This window comes from Aegilops tauschii, chromosome 3, assembly GCF_002575655.3.
Source record: "Aegilops tauschii subsp. strangulata cultivar AL8/78 chromosome 3, Aet v6.0, whole genome shotgun sequence".
NCBI classification, from domain to species: Eukaryota; Viridiplantae; Streptophyta; class Magnoliopsida; order Poales; family Poaceae; genus Aegilops; species Aegilops tauschii.
Window position 1 is genome coordinate 300,262,291 of NC_053037.3, and position 16,845 is coordinate 300,279,135.

General features: G+C 48.9%; 1 protein-coding gene and 1 long non-coding RNA gene across 2 annotated transcripts; one reads left to right on the top strand and one right to left on the bottom strand.

The window, feature by feature from the left end:
* Positions 1-1,284: 1,284 nt before the first annotated feature.
* LOC141042914 (uncharacterized) lies at positions 1,285-1,977 on the bottom strand. Its single transcript, XM_073511829.1, has one exon. It carries the CDS (start codon positions 1,975-1,977, stop codon positions 1,285-1,287), a length of 693 nt encoding a protein of 230 aa, XP_073367930.1.
* Positions 1,978-11,467: 9,490 nt separating this feature from the next.
* Positions 11,468-13,444, top strand: LOC123497856 (uncharacterized). Its single transcript, XR_006672163.2, has 2 exons — positions 11,468-12,278; positions 12,402-13,444. It is a non-coding gene; the product is annotated as an uncharacterized lncRNA (long non-coding RNA).
* Positions 13,445-16,845: the final 3,401 nt, after the last annotated feature.

Consider the following 16,845-nt stretch of genomic DNA (forward strand, 5'->3'; position numbering starts at 1 on the left):
GGGCGACCAGTTGAAAAAGTGCGGCTATGGAGTGGGATGGTGCTATACGGCTTGACCCATCTTGGCGTCGTCGTCATTGTCACATCAATGGCTTGCAATCTATGGGCGACGACTTGACACAGAGGACATGGTTGTGCGGCGGCGGTGGTGCAATTTCTAGCCTAGCGCATGTAGCTGCTCGGGTCGTGAAAAAGTGGTGGCGATAATGCATGAGTGACTCCGATTTTGTGGTGCTTCTTGAGTACCTGGTCTCGAGCTATAGGGTGAAAACACTAGGTCTGACCCGAGTGGATTATACCTAGCAATGTTGATGTTTTTGCCCCATTACATTATTGAAGGCATTGTTGGGATATGTTCGGGCTTGTTCTTCAGGGTGAAAACCAAGAATAGCCTTTCATGGTTGGATCTGGTGACAACGACACTTGAGCGTCGATCCCTTCCCAAAGCGTTGTTGTTGAGGAACATCATTGTCCTTGTGGTGTCAAGAGATAGTTCATGCGGAGATGGTCGTTGTTGTAGTTTGTTGATCGCTGTCTTAGTCACTTTGGGGATTTTTCTTTTTCCTCGCTAAGGCATGGCTTTGGTCTTGTATGACTTTGCTTTTTGTCGATGCATCTCTCTCTGCGCACGCGCGTGTGTGTGTGTGTGTGTGTGTTGGTGTTAACTGTGTGCATCCTAACTATGAAAAAGCCATGTGTGTGCTCATGGTGTTTGTATTCACTTGATGTTTCATTTGAGTAAATAAAATCCACCCTTTGTCGAGAAAGGAAAATAGATTGTTGGGGGTAGTTTTTTCTCAAATCCATAAGGGGAGAGGTGGCCTTGAGAGGATAATTCTTCCCTGATCCACCAAAAGGAGGGCTTGAATTGAGAAATCTTCTCCCAAAAGAGGTCTTGATCTCTAAGGGAGATGTAAGCAAAGTTACCTAAAGGTATTTGTCTCAACTTTCCTTTTTTCGAGGGTACGCAAATTGCGTACCGTAGCTTTATAGAAGAGGAGAAAAACAATTTACAAGAGTGTTGAGGTGTTGCCAACAACCACAAGTTGGCCAAGGCCACACAAAACTCCAACTCCACACACTAAGCTAACTCCTCACAAAAGATCGCTAACTCCTCTCCCTCCGGCCATCACCCACATGTGAAGCTCATCGATTATCTTGTTGACTAGTTCTAGAACCGAAGATGGAGTGCCAGCCGGGCGAAAAACTCGATCATTTCTTTGTTTCCAAAGATGCCAACAGACTAGTATCACGAAAGAGTCGAAAGCTTTCCGGTTCTCCTTTGCTATCCTCTGCTGGGCGTTTCCCACCAATGCTCCAAAATGTCGTTGGCATTGGGAGCTAAACTAGGCCCAAGTCTTGTCCTGGACAACGCCATGTGCCAAACTTGTCTCGAGATGACGCATTTGACAAGGAGGTGGTCGACTGCGTCTTCATCCTGATCACAAAGGTAGCAGGGGGAGATGGCGTCTTGGAGCCCATGTCTTAGGCGCCGATCGGAGGTCCATATCCTATATTGGATAGCCAGCCACATGAAGATCTTGCAGGTGAGCGGCGCCCAGCACTTCCAAACCCATTTTGCAAATGTAACATTGATTGCACCCTTGAACAACATCCGATAGGCAGAAGCGGAGGTGTAGACTTGCTTCGAATTCCATGGACAAAATGCCTCGTCCTGTAAGCTGGGGTCCAACCGAGCGGCCAGCACATGATCCCAGAGCCTGATAAACTGAACCAATCCTTCCGTAGAAAGGTCACCCGAGATGTCAGACGTCCACCGATGGTTAAGCAAGCCCTCTTTCACAGTTCTTCTGTTGACCGTCTGCGTGCGAACTGCACCCCACACATCCGGTGCAACCTCCTTGGCCGACACAGCTCCCATCCATCTATCTTTCCAAAAGAGCGCGGTGGCCCCATCGCCAACTCTCCAGTGGACTAAGCTGTCAAAGACAGCATGAACTTGCGGGTCCTTGGCCATGGGAAGTCCATGCTAGGGGCGACTCGTATCAGTGCGCCGCAACCATTCCCACCTCAACCTTAACGCCAAGCCCTGACACTTTAGATCGATCAACCCGAGTCCACCCAGTTCCTTGGGCCTGCAAACTCTCTGCCAAGCAACCAAGCACTTCCCTCCATGTATCTCCTCAGAACCCTCCCAAAAGAATGCACGGCATCGTTTGTTCACTTGCTCAATTGCCCATTTTGGGGTGTCCGCAATGATTAGGTGGTGTGTCGGCCGCGCCATGACCACGTCGTGGACGAGAACCAGCCGCCCAGCTCTAGTAATGAGACCCTTCTGCCAGCCCGGCATGAAGTTAAGCACGTTGTCCACCACCGGCTGCCATTCCGAGCGCGTTAGTTGCCAAATGGACAGTTGGAGGCCCAGATACTTGCAGGGAAAGCTCTCCAAACACCAAGGCATCGCCCCTTGGACAAGATCCTTGTCTCCGTCTTCCTCTCTGATCAGGATTGCCACCAATTTCTCATAGTTGATATGCTAGCCCGAGGCATTTCCAAAGATGTGCAGAGCCTCTCTGACAAACCGAAGATCAGAGGTAGTGGGCCTGATAAACAGAACCACATCATCCGCATAGATAGAGAGCCTTTGCATCGGCGTGCAACCCGGCATATTACTCAGCACATTGCACTCCTGTGCTCTGGTGATGAGAGATGTGAGCACGTCCATAGCGATGACGAATAGGAGTGGTGAGACGGGGTCTCCCTGGCGTAAACCTTGAGCATGCAAGAATTTCTGACCGGCATTGCCGTTAACTACCACGCGGGAATGTGCCGTGGATAGGAGTGTAGATATCCAAGAGAGCCATGTTTCCAAAAAACCCTTGGCCCAGAGGACTTCGAACAAGAAAGGCCAAGATAAACTGTCGAAGGCCTTCGAGATGTCCAGTTTAAGCATGACTCCTTTAGCTTTACGTCGGTGAAGCGACCGAGCCACTTGCCTGACAAGCAAGAAGTTGTCATGCAAGTTCCTTCCTTTGATAAACGCCGACTGGTTGGATTGTACGAGCTCATTCATGTGCGGTCTTAGTCTGTTTGCTAACAACTTGGAGCCAATCTTTGGCAAGCTATGCACCAAGCTAATGGGCCTGAAATCTCCCACCTGACAAGCTCCCCGCTTCTTAGGGATTAGCGTGATAAGCGCTTGGTTGAGGCGCCCAAATCCGTCGCCATTGCCAAGAAACAAGTGGTGCAGAGCAGCCATCACATCTCCCTTGATAGTACTCCACGAATTTTGGAGGAACAAGCCAATGAATCCATCCGGACCGGGCGCCCAATCCGCGGGCATCTCTTTAATGGTGGCCCACACTTCCTCCTCCGTAAACAAAGCGTCCTGGTCATCCAAGTTGATGGGTTGGATCCCAAAAAAGTCCAAGTCCACGGTGTTGTCGCGCCTCCTCGCCGTTCCCAACAGATCTTTGTAAGCCTCATAGAAAAGCTGCTCTTTCCCAAGCTGATCTGTGATCAAGTTCCCATCATGCGATATCGCCGGTATGAAATTCTTCATCTTTCTCCCATTCGCCACGAGGTAGAACAGCTTGGTACTAGCATCGCCCTCTTGAAGCCAGCGTATCCTAGATCTTTGGCGTGCAATCGTGCGCTCAAGTGAGGCAAGACCTAGTGTGGTCAACTTCAACGTCCTCCTAAGCCACTGTTCACCATCCGAGAGCCGGCACTTTTCCTGCGCCACATCCAACTGGAAGATGATCCAGTTCGCGATCGCAATCTGCAGCTTGATATTGCCCATCTTTTTCTGCCCCCATGAGGTCAAGTATCGCGCCGTGTTCCTTAGCAAAATATCCAAGCCTTTGAAAGGGTCATGCACGGCTGGGTCGCACACCCAAGCCTCCCTCACCGCGTCCTCATAGCCCTCGAGCTTGGTCCAAAAAACCTCGAATCTAAAGCGCTTCTGCGGGTGCATTTTCTCCTGAAGGGTAAGATGCAAAGGGCAATGATCCGAGGAGGAAGTGGAGAGAGCTTGCAAGAGGCAGTCCGGATGCGCAAGCTCCCAATCCACAGAAACTAGGGCCTTCTCGATCTTCGTAAGGGTGGGGGAGTCTCTTTCATTGCTCCAAGTGAAGGCTCTCCCGTGCATGTACAGCTCCTTGAGACTGTTGCTGTCGACAAACTGGCGGAATTTATGCATCATGCGTCTATCAATGAGCGAGTTATTCTTATCTGTGGCTTGGAGGATCATGTTGAAGTCTCCAATAACCAGCCAAGCGCCCGAACAAAGCGATCTCCTAGCCTCTAATTCCTCGAGGAAAAGCATTTTGTCCTGATCCTCCCGGGGGCCGTAAACCGTGGTGAGCCACCAGGGCGTACCATCTGTGGGCTAAATGAAGCCAGTAATGAAGTTCATGTCCCGCACGCAATTCGTGATGCTCACCAACTCCGATTTCCAAGCTAATAGGACTCCTCCCCTAGTGTCAGAGGCTGGTAAGTAGTAAAACCCATCATACGCTGGGCCCAGGCATTGCATCACCGTGAAAGTATCGATACAGGCGAGTTTAGTCTCTTAGATACAAAAAAACGAATGGTGAGCCGTATCCGCAAACTCCCAAAGCGCCTTCCTCTTGACCGAACTGTTGAGTCCCCGCACGTTCCAACACACCAACTCCAAAGCGGGAGACGACATGATGTCGGTCTAGAAACTCCGTAGCAAACTGCTCAAGCGAGCAGAGTCACCCTCGAGGCTTCCTCCATCCCAAGATCAAACGGGATCACTTTCCCAAAGATCGCTGCCATTGCCCTGAGCTGCGGTTCCTGGATAGGGAATCAAACATCTGCCGCAACTGACCCAGATCCTCGTCCGTGACCGCCAGTCCATCCGGTGTGATACCAAGTGCCTTCAGGAGCACAGTCTCCGCTGTCGTCGTGCTGGTTTTTTTGGGTGCGCAAGAAGACGAGGATCGCGTGTTCCGACGTGGTGTTTCCTGTGCAACACCCTTGCCACGGACAGCTTCAAGTTCTTTGAGGAGCGGAGGGGCGAGTTTCTTCAGCAGCCCAGTGCAGAACGCTTTGATATTCGCAACCGCAATTTGCTCCTTAAGAGGCAGCAAAAGATCAGCATGGACGTGCATGGGAATCTCACCATCCATGCAGCTGTCACGTTCCACCAGGCGAGGCGCCTCCATGCAGCCAACCAGCACCCGGCCCATCTCTGGCTCAGGATCGGTGCCAGCCCCATCCGGTCGGTCCGGCCCTACCACAGCACGCAGCGGCGCATCGGACGAAATTTCCTCCACCGGGGCCCACCCGGGCGGAGGCACACCTTCCTGGACCGAAGCCCCCAATAGCCCCTCCTGACGAGGCACATAGCACTGCCCCTGCGCAGGAACCATGACTTGACCGGTCTCCTCCGGAGTCATAGGGACAACCGGGCCAGTCCCCTCGGTCGCAGTGGCACCAACCTCGGGATTCGCCGCTTCCACCAGGACCAAATCAGTCGTTTTGTCCTCATTGCCAACCTCGGGATTCGCCGCTTCCACCAGGACCGAATCAGCCGCTTTGTCCTCTTTGCCAACTGTAGGGGGCAGCTCCTTGCCCAGCGCAGGGGATAACGTACGAACGGCCTCTGCCACTACCAACTCCTGGCCCGCGGTCCCTCCACTGTGATCTTCTGTGGCCAATCCTGTCGTTGGTGCGATCTCCACCGCGGGCACAACTCCAGGGCCAGGATCTGTTGCGGCCACCATAGCAGGCGCCTGACTGGCCGCACGCATCGCCGGCGGTGCAGAACGCGGCGGCACACTAGCAACTCCCATGGTCATCGGAGGAATGCTCTAGTCGGACGGACCAACACGTCCCAAGAGAGCCTGTCGATATGAGCCGCCCGGAGCGCCACTCACCGGAGCGCCACTCGCTGGAGCGCCACCGCGAGCATCAATGTAACACCCCGCATGTAACTTGCCATATTTGTAACTCCGACTCTTGCCATTTTCGGCTATGTGTTATGATATTCCCTTCGTGGTCGGGTTTTGTTTTTCGTTTTGTATTTTTTTCATGTCATGCATTTCATATCATGTCATCATGCGCATTGCATTTGCATACGTGTTCGTCTCATGCATCCGAGCTTTTTCCCCGTTGTCCGTTTTGCAATCCGGCGCTCCTATCTCCTCCGGTGCACCCCTCTTGTTTTCTTTCGTGAGCGGGTGGCAAACATTCTCGGAATGGACCGAGGCTTGTCAAGTGGCCTTATTATACCACCCGGAGACCACCGGTCAAGTTTCGTTCCATTTGGAGGTCGTTTGGTACTCCAACGGTTAACCGGGCATCCGCAAAGTCCATTTGTGTGTTGCAGCAAAACCCCCTCTCAAACCAGCCCAAAACCCACCAAACTCTCTTCCATGCTGTAGGTCGTTCGATCACGATCGTGTGGGCGAAAACCGCACCTCATTTGGAGCCTCCTAGCTCCCTCTACCTATAAATATGTGAGACCCCCCGTATGCAAACACAGTCCAAACCCTAACCCTCGTCCCTCTCCGCCGCCGGACACGTCCGGGCGGAGCCGGACGCGTCCACCTCCACCGCCGCTGCCACGTGGCACGTCTCCGTACGCCGCCGCCGCCGAGGCCCACGGGCCCGCCCGCGGCCCTCCCGGCCCGTCGCCGCGCCTCCGCGCCGCCGCCTCGCCTCCCGTCCGCCGGCCCCGGCCACCCGCGCCGCCGCCGGCCGTGCCCCTCGCCGCCGCCCAAGGCGCCGCGCCGCTCCTCCCGTCGGTGGCGACCGACGTCGGCGCCGTCGCCCCTCCGGCCGCCGACCTCCCCCACCGTCTCCTTCCTCCTCGTCGCGCCCCGCCGGCCACCTCTCCTCCTCCGGCGCCCGCTCCGGCCGAGCTCGAGCTCCGACTCCGGCCAGATCTGGACGAGGCACTGTAGCGGTTGACTTTCCCCGACCCCCCTAATTTTCCCTAAGTCTTTTGATTTTGATGATAGTGCCCATGTTCATCAGTGCATAACTCCTTGTATGTAGCTCCGTTTCGCGCGTGTAATATGTCAAATTATTTGCCTCGTGATGTTATCTTTCCAAGGGTGTATGCCATGTATTTTTGTGATCTCTATGGTGACTAGCACAAGCATGCAAAGTAGGCTCCGTAATATTTCCGATTTCAGGGACTTAGTAATTTCTCTAAGTCCTTGTCTGCTGTTATTTTGTTGCCATGTAAACTTGATGCTACAGAGAGATCCATGCATATTTTGGAGATGTTCAGTAAGGATGTTTTGTATATATAGTTGTAATTGATCCATTCCTGCAATTGTTTGCAATTATGGAGTGCCATAGCATGACTCAATCTTGCTCTACGTTTGCTGTAAAATATTTCTGGCAGATTCTTAACATGATATGCAATTTTGCCAAGCTTATTGTAGTTGATCCATACATGCTATGCTTTTTTTCTTGCCATGGATAGCTTCATAAACATGCCATCTTGCTGTAGGTATGCTTGTTTTGTCATGCATTGCCTTGTGGTGAGTGCATCAAGCTCACCAAGAGGCCTTCATATTATTGTTTTCTGCCATGCTCTGTTTTCTGCTAAGTCTGAAACCTGTTAACGAAACTTGCTATGTTTACATGCTTGCCATCATATCTTCTGGTCCTTTTTGGCTTATGGTCAGTAAGGGACTTTTGTCATATGCATTTATTAGAACACTGCCATGCCTTGCTTTGCTATGTTAACTTCCTGTAGCATGTTGATTTCGTGCTCTGAACATTGCTACCTGATGCTGTTTTCTGCCATGTCCAGTAATTTCACAAAGTCTGTGAACCTGTTATCTTTTGCACTTTTGCCATGCCTTTTTGAGCTTGATATGTTGTGATCTAGCCGTAGCTCAGTGTTCATCTTTTGTCAAGCATCTCCTGTAGATTACTGTCATATTCTTTGTTGCTGTGTTGGAGTGCTGTAGCATTGTTGCTTGTTGCATTTTAAGTGCTATCATGCTGTTAATCGCTGATTCGTGTCATTCTTGTTTTGCTTGCCATTTGCAAACCGTGCATCCGTTTCCGGTGATCTTTATATCGATTTCGACCGAAATCATCTCATCTTTCTAGTGGCATGCTTGGTTTGCCAAGTTACTGCCTTGTTCATCATTTTCCTTCCGGAGCACGCATATGCACCGCATACCATATCTTGCATATCATACATGTTTTGCATCATGTTGCTTGTACATTTCTCGTGGTTGATTGTGGTTCCGTTGCTTGTGTTCTTGTCTTGGGTAGAGCCGGGAGACGAGTTCGTGAACGAGGAACCTGTTGAGTACGCTTACGAGGATCAAGCTTTCGACAACTCTCAGAACCTTACAGGCAAGATGACCACCCCTCGAAATCACTTCTATCTTTGCTTTGCTAGTTGTTCGCTCTATAGCCGTGCTGCGCTACCTATCACTTGCTATATCATGCCTCCCATTTTTCCATGTCAGCCTCTAACCATCCTTCCCTAGCAAACCGTTGTTTGGCTATGTTACCGCTTTTGCTCAGCCCCTCTTATAGCGTTGCTAGTTGCAGGTGAAGTTGAAGTTTGTTCCATGTCGGAACATGGATATGTTGGGATATCACAATATCTCTTATTTAATTAATGCATCTATATATTTGGTAAAGGGTGGAAGGCTCGGCCTTATGCCTGGTGTTTTGTTCCACTCTTGCCGCCCTAGTTACTGTTATACCGGTATTATGTTCCTTGAGTTTGCGTTCCTTACGCGGTCGGGTGATTTATGGGACCCCCTTGACAGTTCGCCTTGAATAAAACTCCTCCAGCAAGGCCCAACTTTGGTTTTACCATTTGCTACCTAAGCCTTTCCCCCGGGTTTTCGCGAGCCCGAGGGTCATCTTATTTTAACCCCCCCGGGCCAGTGCTCCTTCGAGTGTTGGTCCGAACTGAGTAGACTGCGGGGCCCCCTCCTGGAAACTCGAGGTCTGGTTTTACTCGTAGGATGTCTCATCCGGTGTGCCCTGAGAACGAGATATGTGCAGCTCCTATCGGGATTTGTTGGCCCATCGGGCGGCTTTGCTGGTCTTGTTTTACCATTGTTGAAATGTCTTGTAAACCGGGATTCCGAGACTGATCGGGTCTTTCCGGGAGAAGGTTTATCCTTCGTTGACCGTGAGAGCTTATGATGGGCTAAGTTGGGACACCCCTGCAGGGTATTATCTTTCGAAAGCCGTGCCCGCGGTTATGAGGCAGATGGGAATTTGTTAATGTCCGGTTGTAGAGAACTTGTCACTTGACCCAGTCAAAATACATCAACTGTGTGTGTAGCCGTGATGGTCTCTTCTCGGCGGAGTCCGGGAAGTGAACACGGTCTGAGTTATGTATGACGTAAGTAGGAGTTCAGGATCACTTCTTGGTCATTGCTAGATGACGACCGTTCCGTTGCTTCTCTTCTCGCTCTCTTTTGCGTATGTTAGCCACCATATATGCTAATTGCCGCTGCAGCTCCACCTCATTACACCATCCTTTCCTATAAGCTTAAATAGTCTTGATCTCGCGGGTGTGAGATTGCTGAGTCCTCGTGACTCACAGATTCTACCAAAACAGTTGCAGGTGCCGACGATGCCAGTGCAGATGATGGGATCGATCTCAAGTGGCAGTTCGATGAGGAACGTGGTCGTTACTATGTGTCTTTTCCTGATGATCAGTAGTGGAGCCCAGTTGGGACGATCGGGGATCTAGCATTTGGGGTTGTCTTATTTTCATCTGGATTTTGACCGTAGTTGGTCTATATGTTTGTATTTTGGATGATGTATGAATTATATTCATGTATTGTGTGAAGTGGCGATTGTAAGCCAACTCTTTATCCCATTCTTGTTCATTACATCGGATTGTGTGAAGATGACCCTTCTTGCGAGAAAACCACTATGCGGTTATGCCTCTAAGTCGTGCCTCGACACGTGGGAGATATAGCCGCATCGTGGGCGTTACAATCAAGAACACCACGCGACCACGGGAGAACTCGCCATTCACCACTCCCCGAGAAGCTGCCGGAGTCCTCTGGCAGGCCGCTCTGGCCGCTGCCATCAGAGCTAGGAGGGCGAAGCCAACCCTCCGGACCCGCATGCTCCCTGACTCTGTCAATGTGGATGAGAGTCTTGTACTCCAGAAGCTGGCGGGACGACGGCCGGCGATCCGCGGGGTTGCCAACCACCTCAGGCTCCGGCACCCACAGCCGCTTGGCCGCCGGCACCTCATCTGGATTGACGCACCATGCCCGCAGCTTGAACAGCGAGAGATCGTCCCTGTTGGTTGTCTCTGGTCCTAGACTGTCCAACAGGCAGCCAGTGCTGAGGAGCTCTGCTGCCGTGTCCCACGTCCAGACGTGGGAAGGGACGCCCTCAATCATCAGATCCACCTGGGAACGCATCACCTTGGTCATCACCAGCGCCTGTCGAAGCCATGGCCTGAAGAAGATCTTGAAGAAGCCATGCTCCACCGAGTCGGCTGTTAGCGCCTTGTTGCGAAGATCCGACACCGCGAAGACCACGAGGAAGTCTTCCGGATGGTACTTGTGCACAGAGAACGTGTGCCTGGGAATGTCTAACTGATCAGCGATGGCTTCTGCCGCATCTACACAAGAAAGCGCCGGCCGCGAGCCACCGACGTAGGCCACGACTGCCAGACGGAGGCGCCGCTCCATGTCGTCCATCTCCGGTGAGTGCGAGATGACACAGACATCACCGGCCGCAGCTGACTGCGCCAGCCAAGACCCCATAGGTACGGTGTCCACCGCGACTGACGAGGGCCGCCCCTGAGGGGAGACCTGCCTAGTCGCCGGCGACAACCTGCGCGCAAGTCGTGCTGGCGGCAGTTGCTGGCCGTAGCGCGCCACCTTGGCCATGGCATCACGCCGAAGCTCCTCCTCCGGGCGCGGACTCCTTGGGCGCATGCACTCCGAAGAGATGTGCCCTTCCAACCCGCAGCGGATGCAGAGTGGCTTAAAGGTGCAATCTTCCCGGCGATGTCCTTCCCTGAAGCACTTAAAGAACAGGCCGAACAGAACTGGCGGGATTTCGCGCCGCTCCTGAGAGGACGCCGGAGAGCGCGACCTGGGACGGGCCGCCACCGCGAGCTGCCGCATCTCCAACTTCCTTCGGCGCCAGAGGGCCTTGCGCGAGGGGCCAGGCTTCCTCCATGGAATAGCAGGGCCCGTGCCAGCGGCCGGATCCGGAACCTCCCCACCAGCCGCAGGGCGCGCGCCGGCGGAGGAACCCGCGGAGATCGGCGAGGCGGAGAGGCCAAGGCCGGAGACCACGGGCTGCAGCCGAAACGAAACCGAGGCCGGGCTAAAGGCACCAGAGGCCATGCGCGAGCGAGGAGAGGGCACCGCCTTGGCGGAGGGGGTGGGCGCCGGGACCGGAGTGGTCGCCGGGGCCGGAGTGGCCGGTGGTCCCTTTCCTAACCTTAGATATGAGAAGGAGTATAGTGTGTATATATATAGGGCCTGATGAGGTGTTCCCGAACCGCCGAGCCAGCAGCGACAAAAAAAACCCACGACCACGAACTGCCAGAACTTCCCCCGATCCCCGCCGACGGCCGCACCCACCTCTTCCCACCAGCCTCCGCCAGCGCCGGCGACGCGACCGCCGCCCACCCGCAGTATGTCGCACCGCCGCCACACCACCCCCGCCTCCAGGTCCGGCACCACCTGGCTCGCCGCCAAGCTCTCACCCGACCCCGACCGGCCCCTCCCCCCCGTGGCGCGACCTACCCAGCACCCCCCCCCCCCCCCCCCCCCCGCCGCCGCGGCGACCTCCCTGATCTGTGCCGCCGCGCGACCTCCCGGACCTCCCGCCGCCGCGACCAGACCCCCGACCTCCCTACAACCGCCACGGCCGCACCCCACCTCCAACCGCATCGCCGGCAACCACCGCCCCTCTTCCAACCGGCCTCCAACCACCTCGCTCCCCCTCCACCGCCGGCAAGGCTTCTCCTCCCCCTTGCTTCTCGGCCGGATCCAGTGGGAATGAGGCGCCGATCGACCAAGCAGACGCGGCCTCCTCTGCTTCCAACACGGGGACGCCCTCCCGCCCGCGCGCTGTTGTCAAATCACCGGTCGTCACCTGCTGCTGCTCCTGGGTGGTGGTGCGGTCTCCCTGCTTGGCCGCCGTGGGGAGCCTGCTGGATGGCTCACGCGCCTCCCCAACTGCAGCGTCAAGGCCGTTCAACACCGCAACCCAAGGCCGTTCAACGTCACAACCCAATGTCGTTCCACTCCCATGATCTCCCTCTTCTCTGACCCTGCCGAGGACTGGAGTGCAGCGCCACTGCCTCTGGTGCTTTTCCACCTCCTCTGAATCCCACTGGTGGAGTTCCCCTTTGAACAATGCCGCAAATTCCGGAGGAATTTGTTCCATTTAGCAATTTGTGTTATGATGTTTTTGTACTTGCTGTTGTAGCTCAACCCTGCCCAATGACGTTGCCGGCGGCCTCCTCCCGCGACGAGCTGGCTCTGATCGCACGGCCATGGCAGGCTCCCTTGCAGAGAGTTGGCTCTGGTCGTGGTCGAGGCCGCTGTCGCTTTTGGACGTTGTACACCAAGTGCAAAGATGTTTTGTGAAAGTTCTAGTACAGCTATACGGCGGCCGCCCTGAAGTTCTACTATGGATGTATGCCAAGTTCTACGACGGCTATACGCCGGCTATCACGCCAGTTTGCATGACTTGCTGCTGCTGGTTATATACTTTCAACCTTTTAGCTTGCTGTTTTGAAGTCTCCCTAGAACATTCTTCTAAACTTGTGATATGAAGCTGCTACTTTTGTGATCGATTGGATATATACATTCGATTTCTCTTCTCCCAGGCATGTGTAGCTGTTTGCTTGTGCGGACACAACTCACATAGTCTCCCAAATCTCCAAAAGAACCAAAGTTCAGTTTCTATCAAGTTACAAGTTCAGAGTTTATTTCTTTAATATCTGAAGAAGACTTGTAAACGATTATACCGTTCACTGCTCAAAAAGAAGACTTGTACTTCTCTCTGCTCGTCTCTCCCCGTGAACCATGATGTCTAGTAGTTTGTGAAGAATGATGTTAACTACAAATGTATAGTAGTTTATGAACCATGATGTTAACTGAATTTCTTTGCAGCTCGGCGTATTGCTGCTGGAGCTGGTGTCCATGCAACAGCGTGCGTCAGGGACTCCTTCCTCGTTGACACAGACGGAGGAGCGCACAACCTTGGCGCTGCAGAGCATTATACGTTGTTGTAAAGTTGGCTCACTTATATTTGGAATAAGGAAAAACGGCTGAAGGTCAAAAGAAATTTTTCGAGAAGGTCAAAAGTATGTTAAAGTATATTTTCTGGAACACCAACACTCTCTCGACATCAATGTTGGCAAGTTTTTGCACTTGCGTTCTGCAGAACAAAAGAAAAGTTGTGGCTTTGTTGTTCCATGCCGAATTATTAAGCTAATTGATGGACGCAATGTGCCGAGAACAAAATTTGAAGAAATTAACTGAAGATCGCGTTGACTCTTAATGGATCCATGTATGCGTGTGCGCCACCGAAGTTCAACTATGGACTGGAGAGCCGGAGGAGATGGCGAGCGTCAGCGTGATGGAGGATTGTGGGCCAACTCAAATGCCATGCACGGTCTTGCGTTAGTGTGCTTTGGTGTGTGCGTTCTTAGTGTGGTGTGACCGCTTGAGTGTGTGTTTGTGTGTGCATTATAGCAAGCGTACTTGCTGTGTGGTACCCCTTGTGTCCTTGCTGGGTGTGTGATCCCACGTGTGTGATTTTAAATAGAAACTTTGTCCTTGAAAAAAAGCAGAAATTTTAAAACAGAGTCTACTTTTAACATGTACAATTTCAATTTGAAAAAAAGCCACACCTAACAAAGTCCACGATTCAAAATTTTGGAAGTTCATATATAACAATTAGGTCAGTGTGTACACACACACACACACACACACACACACACACACACACACACACACACACACACACATATATATATATATATATATATATATATTAGGATTTTGAATAAAAAACACTATTAGTTCACGAATAAAGAACAGAGAAGAGAAGGAAGAACAAAGAAGAGAAGGAAGTTCGATGTTTACGACAAATTATCGAGATTTTTTTCATTACTAAAAGGAAAATAAAACCTAAAAAGGTGACTTTCTCGTTAAAAAACTAGAAGTTCAAATACAAATAGTGGAGAGGTTCAATGCTTATTACTACATTAGGATTTTTCCGTTACTAACAAATAACCCAAGAAGGCCAAATTAAAAAATAGAGCAACTCAAAAATTATAGAGAAAATGTAATTTCCCCGTTCTACAAAAAAACCTAGAGGTTCAGATTTTAATAATGGGGAAGTTCAATGCTTATTATAATATCAAGAAGGTCAAATTGAAAAAACCAAGCAATTCAAAAAAATTATAAAAAAAGATTTTCCTTCTTTTAAAAATAAGACCTAGAACTTCAACTTCAAATAATTGAGGAGTTCGATATTTATTACATAGCTAGTACTTTTCCTGTTACTAATGAATAACATCAAGAAGTCCAAAGCTAAAAAAAATGTGAAGTTGTTTAATGTTTATAAAAACTGAGATTTTCCTCAATGCTAAAATATTAAAACCAAGAAGTTCAATTTCAAAAAACGAAGTAGTTCAATGTATATAAAAAAACTAAGGTTTTCACGTTACTAGAGAATAAAACCAACAAGTTCAATTGGAAAAAGCGGAGCAGTTTCATATTTATTTGAAAATAGAATTTTCTAATTACTAAAGAATAAAACTAATAATTTCAATTTCAAATGATGAAGAAGTTTGATGTTTATAAAAATACACAATGAAGTTCAAATAAAAAAGGTGTGATTTTAGGTGAGCCAAATTTTTGTGCGGATGTGCTTTGCATGTGCTTGTGCGTAGTACATTGAATAGAACAAAAAAACTATTTTGGGTGCCTTCTAAAATGTTTGTCCTATTGCTTATGAGAATTGACCCAAAATTTCCTATTGTTTTTGCACATGTTGGATTCAAGGGAAAATGTGTATAAAAAAGGTGTGATTTCAAAAGTTCAACTGTAAGGAACATCGAAGTTCAAACCAAAAAAATGTAAACAAAAAAACATGGAATTCAAAGAATAAAAACTATGGAGTTTTATGAAAAAACATTAATAGCATGCGAAGTTCATGTTTCAGAAATTTCGAAGTTCACGTGTACCACGTACAGAAGAAAAATGATCAAATGAAAAAAGTGACCGCCTAGGCATTTCACCGAAAAGCAAAAAAATGCATAAAATGTCGCGACAAAATTCTATAAGAGGTTCAAATTTAAAAACCGAAGCAGGTCCACGTTAAAAAATGAAGTTTCTAATATCTAAAAGACAAATTTGGAAGTTCAAATTTTTTGAGCGAGAAGTTAAAAAAAAGTTCAAAAATCTTTATAACGGATTTTCCCCGTTTGTAAAAAAATCAGAGAAGTTCAAATTAGAAAGAGAAGCATTTCAAAAAGATTGTATAAAAATTGATTTTTCCCATTCTATAAAAACTAGAAGTTCAAATTAAAATAACAGCGCGGTATCATTGTTTATATAAAAAAGCATTTTCCCCGTTACTAACCAATAAAACTAAGAAGTTCAAAACTTTTAAAATGGTGAAGTTCGATGTCTATAAAAAATTCAGAATTTTCATATTATTAAAAAATAAAACCAAGAAGTTCAAAATTTTAAAACAAAGAAGTTCAGAAAACTCGATTTTCCTCGTTACTAAAGAATAAAACTAAGAAGTTCAAATTAAAATAACAGAGAAGTTCAAGTACTGCTAGGAATGCATTTCAGGTGAGAATAAAAGTATAGAAAAATAAAAGCTTAAAAGGATTGTTGAAAAAAGTTCTAGTACTCTGTCCGGGGCATTTCAAAAATTCTTGCGAGAGAGATTCACTTTGTATTTCCATGTTCGAAAACACAACAAAATAAATTGTTTTTTGCGTTTTAAAATAATTCTCTCAATCCACAAGGAAGTTCAGTTATTATTTTGGAGCAATTTGATTTCAAAAAGAAAATAAAAATTCAAATTATAAAAATGGAAAAAGTTCATGTACTACATGGTGTGTGTTTAAATATGAGAAAAAATAATTAAAAGGCAAGGTCCAAATTTTTTTTGTTATAAGTTCAAGTCCTCGGTCGGAGAAAGTTGAAAAAAATATTGTGATAGAGGTTTGTACAAAAGGAATATCATTTGTGTAACACTGACGAATGGATGAGAAAAATTACAAACGAAAATACGTCACATAAGTTCAACGTGAAAACAACAGGAAGTTCAACTACTACGTTGAATGAATTTCAGATGAAAAACTTTTAAAACCGTCGCGAGTATGAAAAATGATCAACGCAGGAAAGTTGCGTAGTTACAGCAGCTTTCCATTTGTATATCACATGCTCAATTCCAGTGAGTGGATGGAGAACTACGAGAAAAAACACGTGAAAACAGAGTGAAGTTCAAGTAGACATGGCGAGAAGTTCAAGTTCTTCACACGGTGCATTTTCGAAGAATCTGTTTCGCGATGAAGGCAGAACGAATGATCTCGCCATTTTCAAAATTACTTGAAAATGGCTAGGAATCAGAGAAAACCATCAAAATGAAAAAGTTTCGCATTTTCAGTAGTTTTTCAACGGTATATTATTTTCCCCATTCCGATAAATTTTATAGAGATTACGTCGAAAATACGTTTTTAGCCATTTTCAAAATTGACTTAAAACCGTAAACAATTGAGAGAAACAATATACAACAAAAAGTTTCACATTTCCTCAGGCTTTCCAATGCCATATCATTTGCTGCATTCGGACATACGGTTACAAAATTAGCTCGAAAATACAAACTCGATGCAACTTGG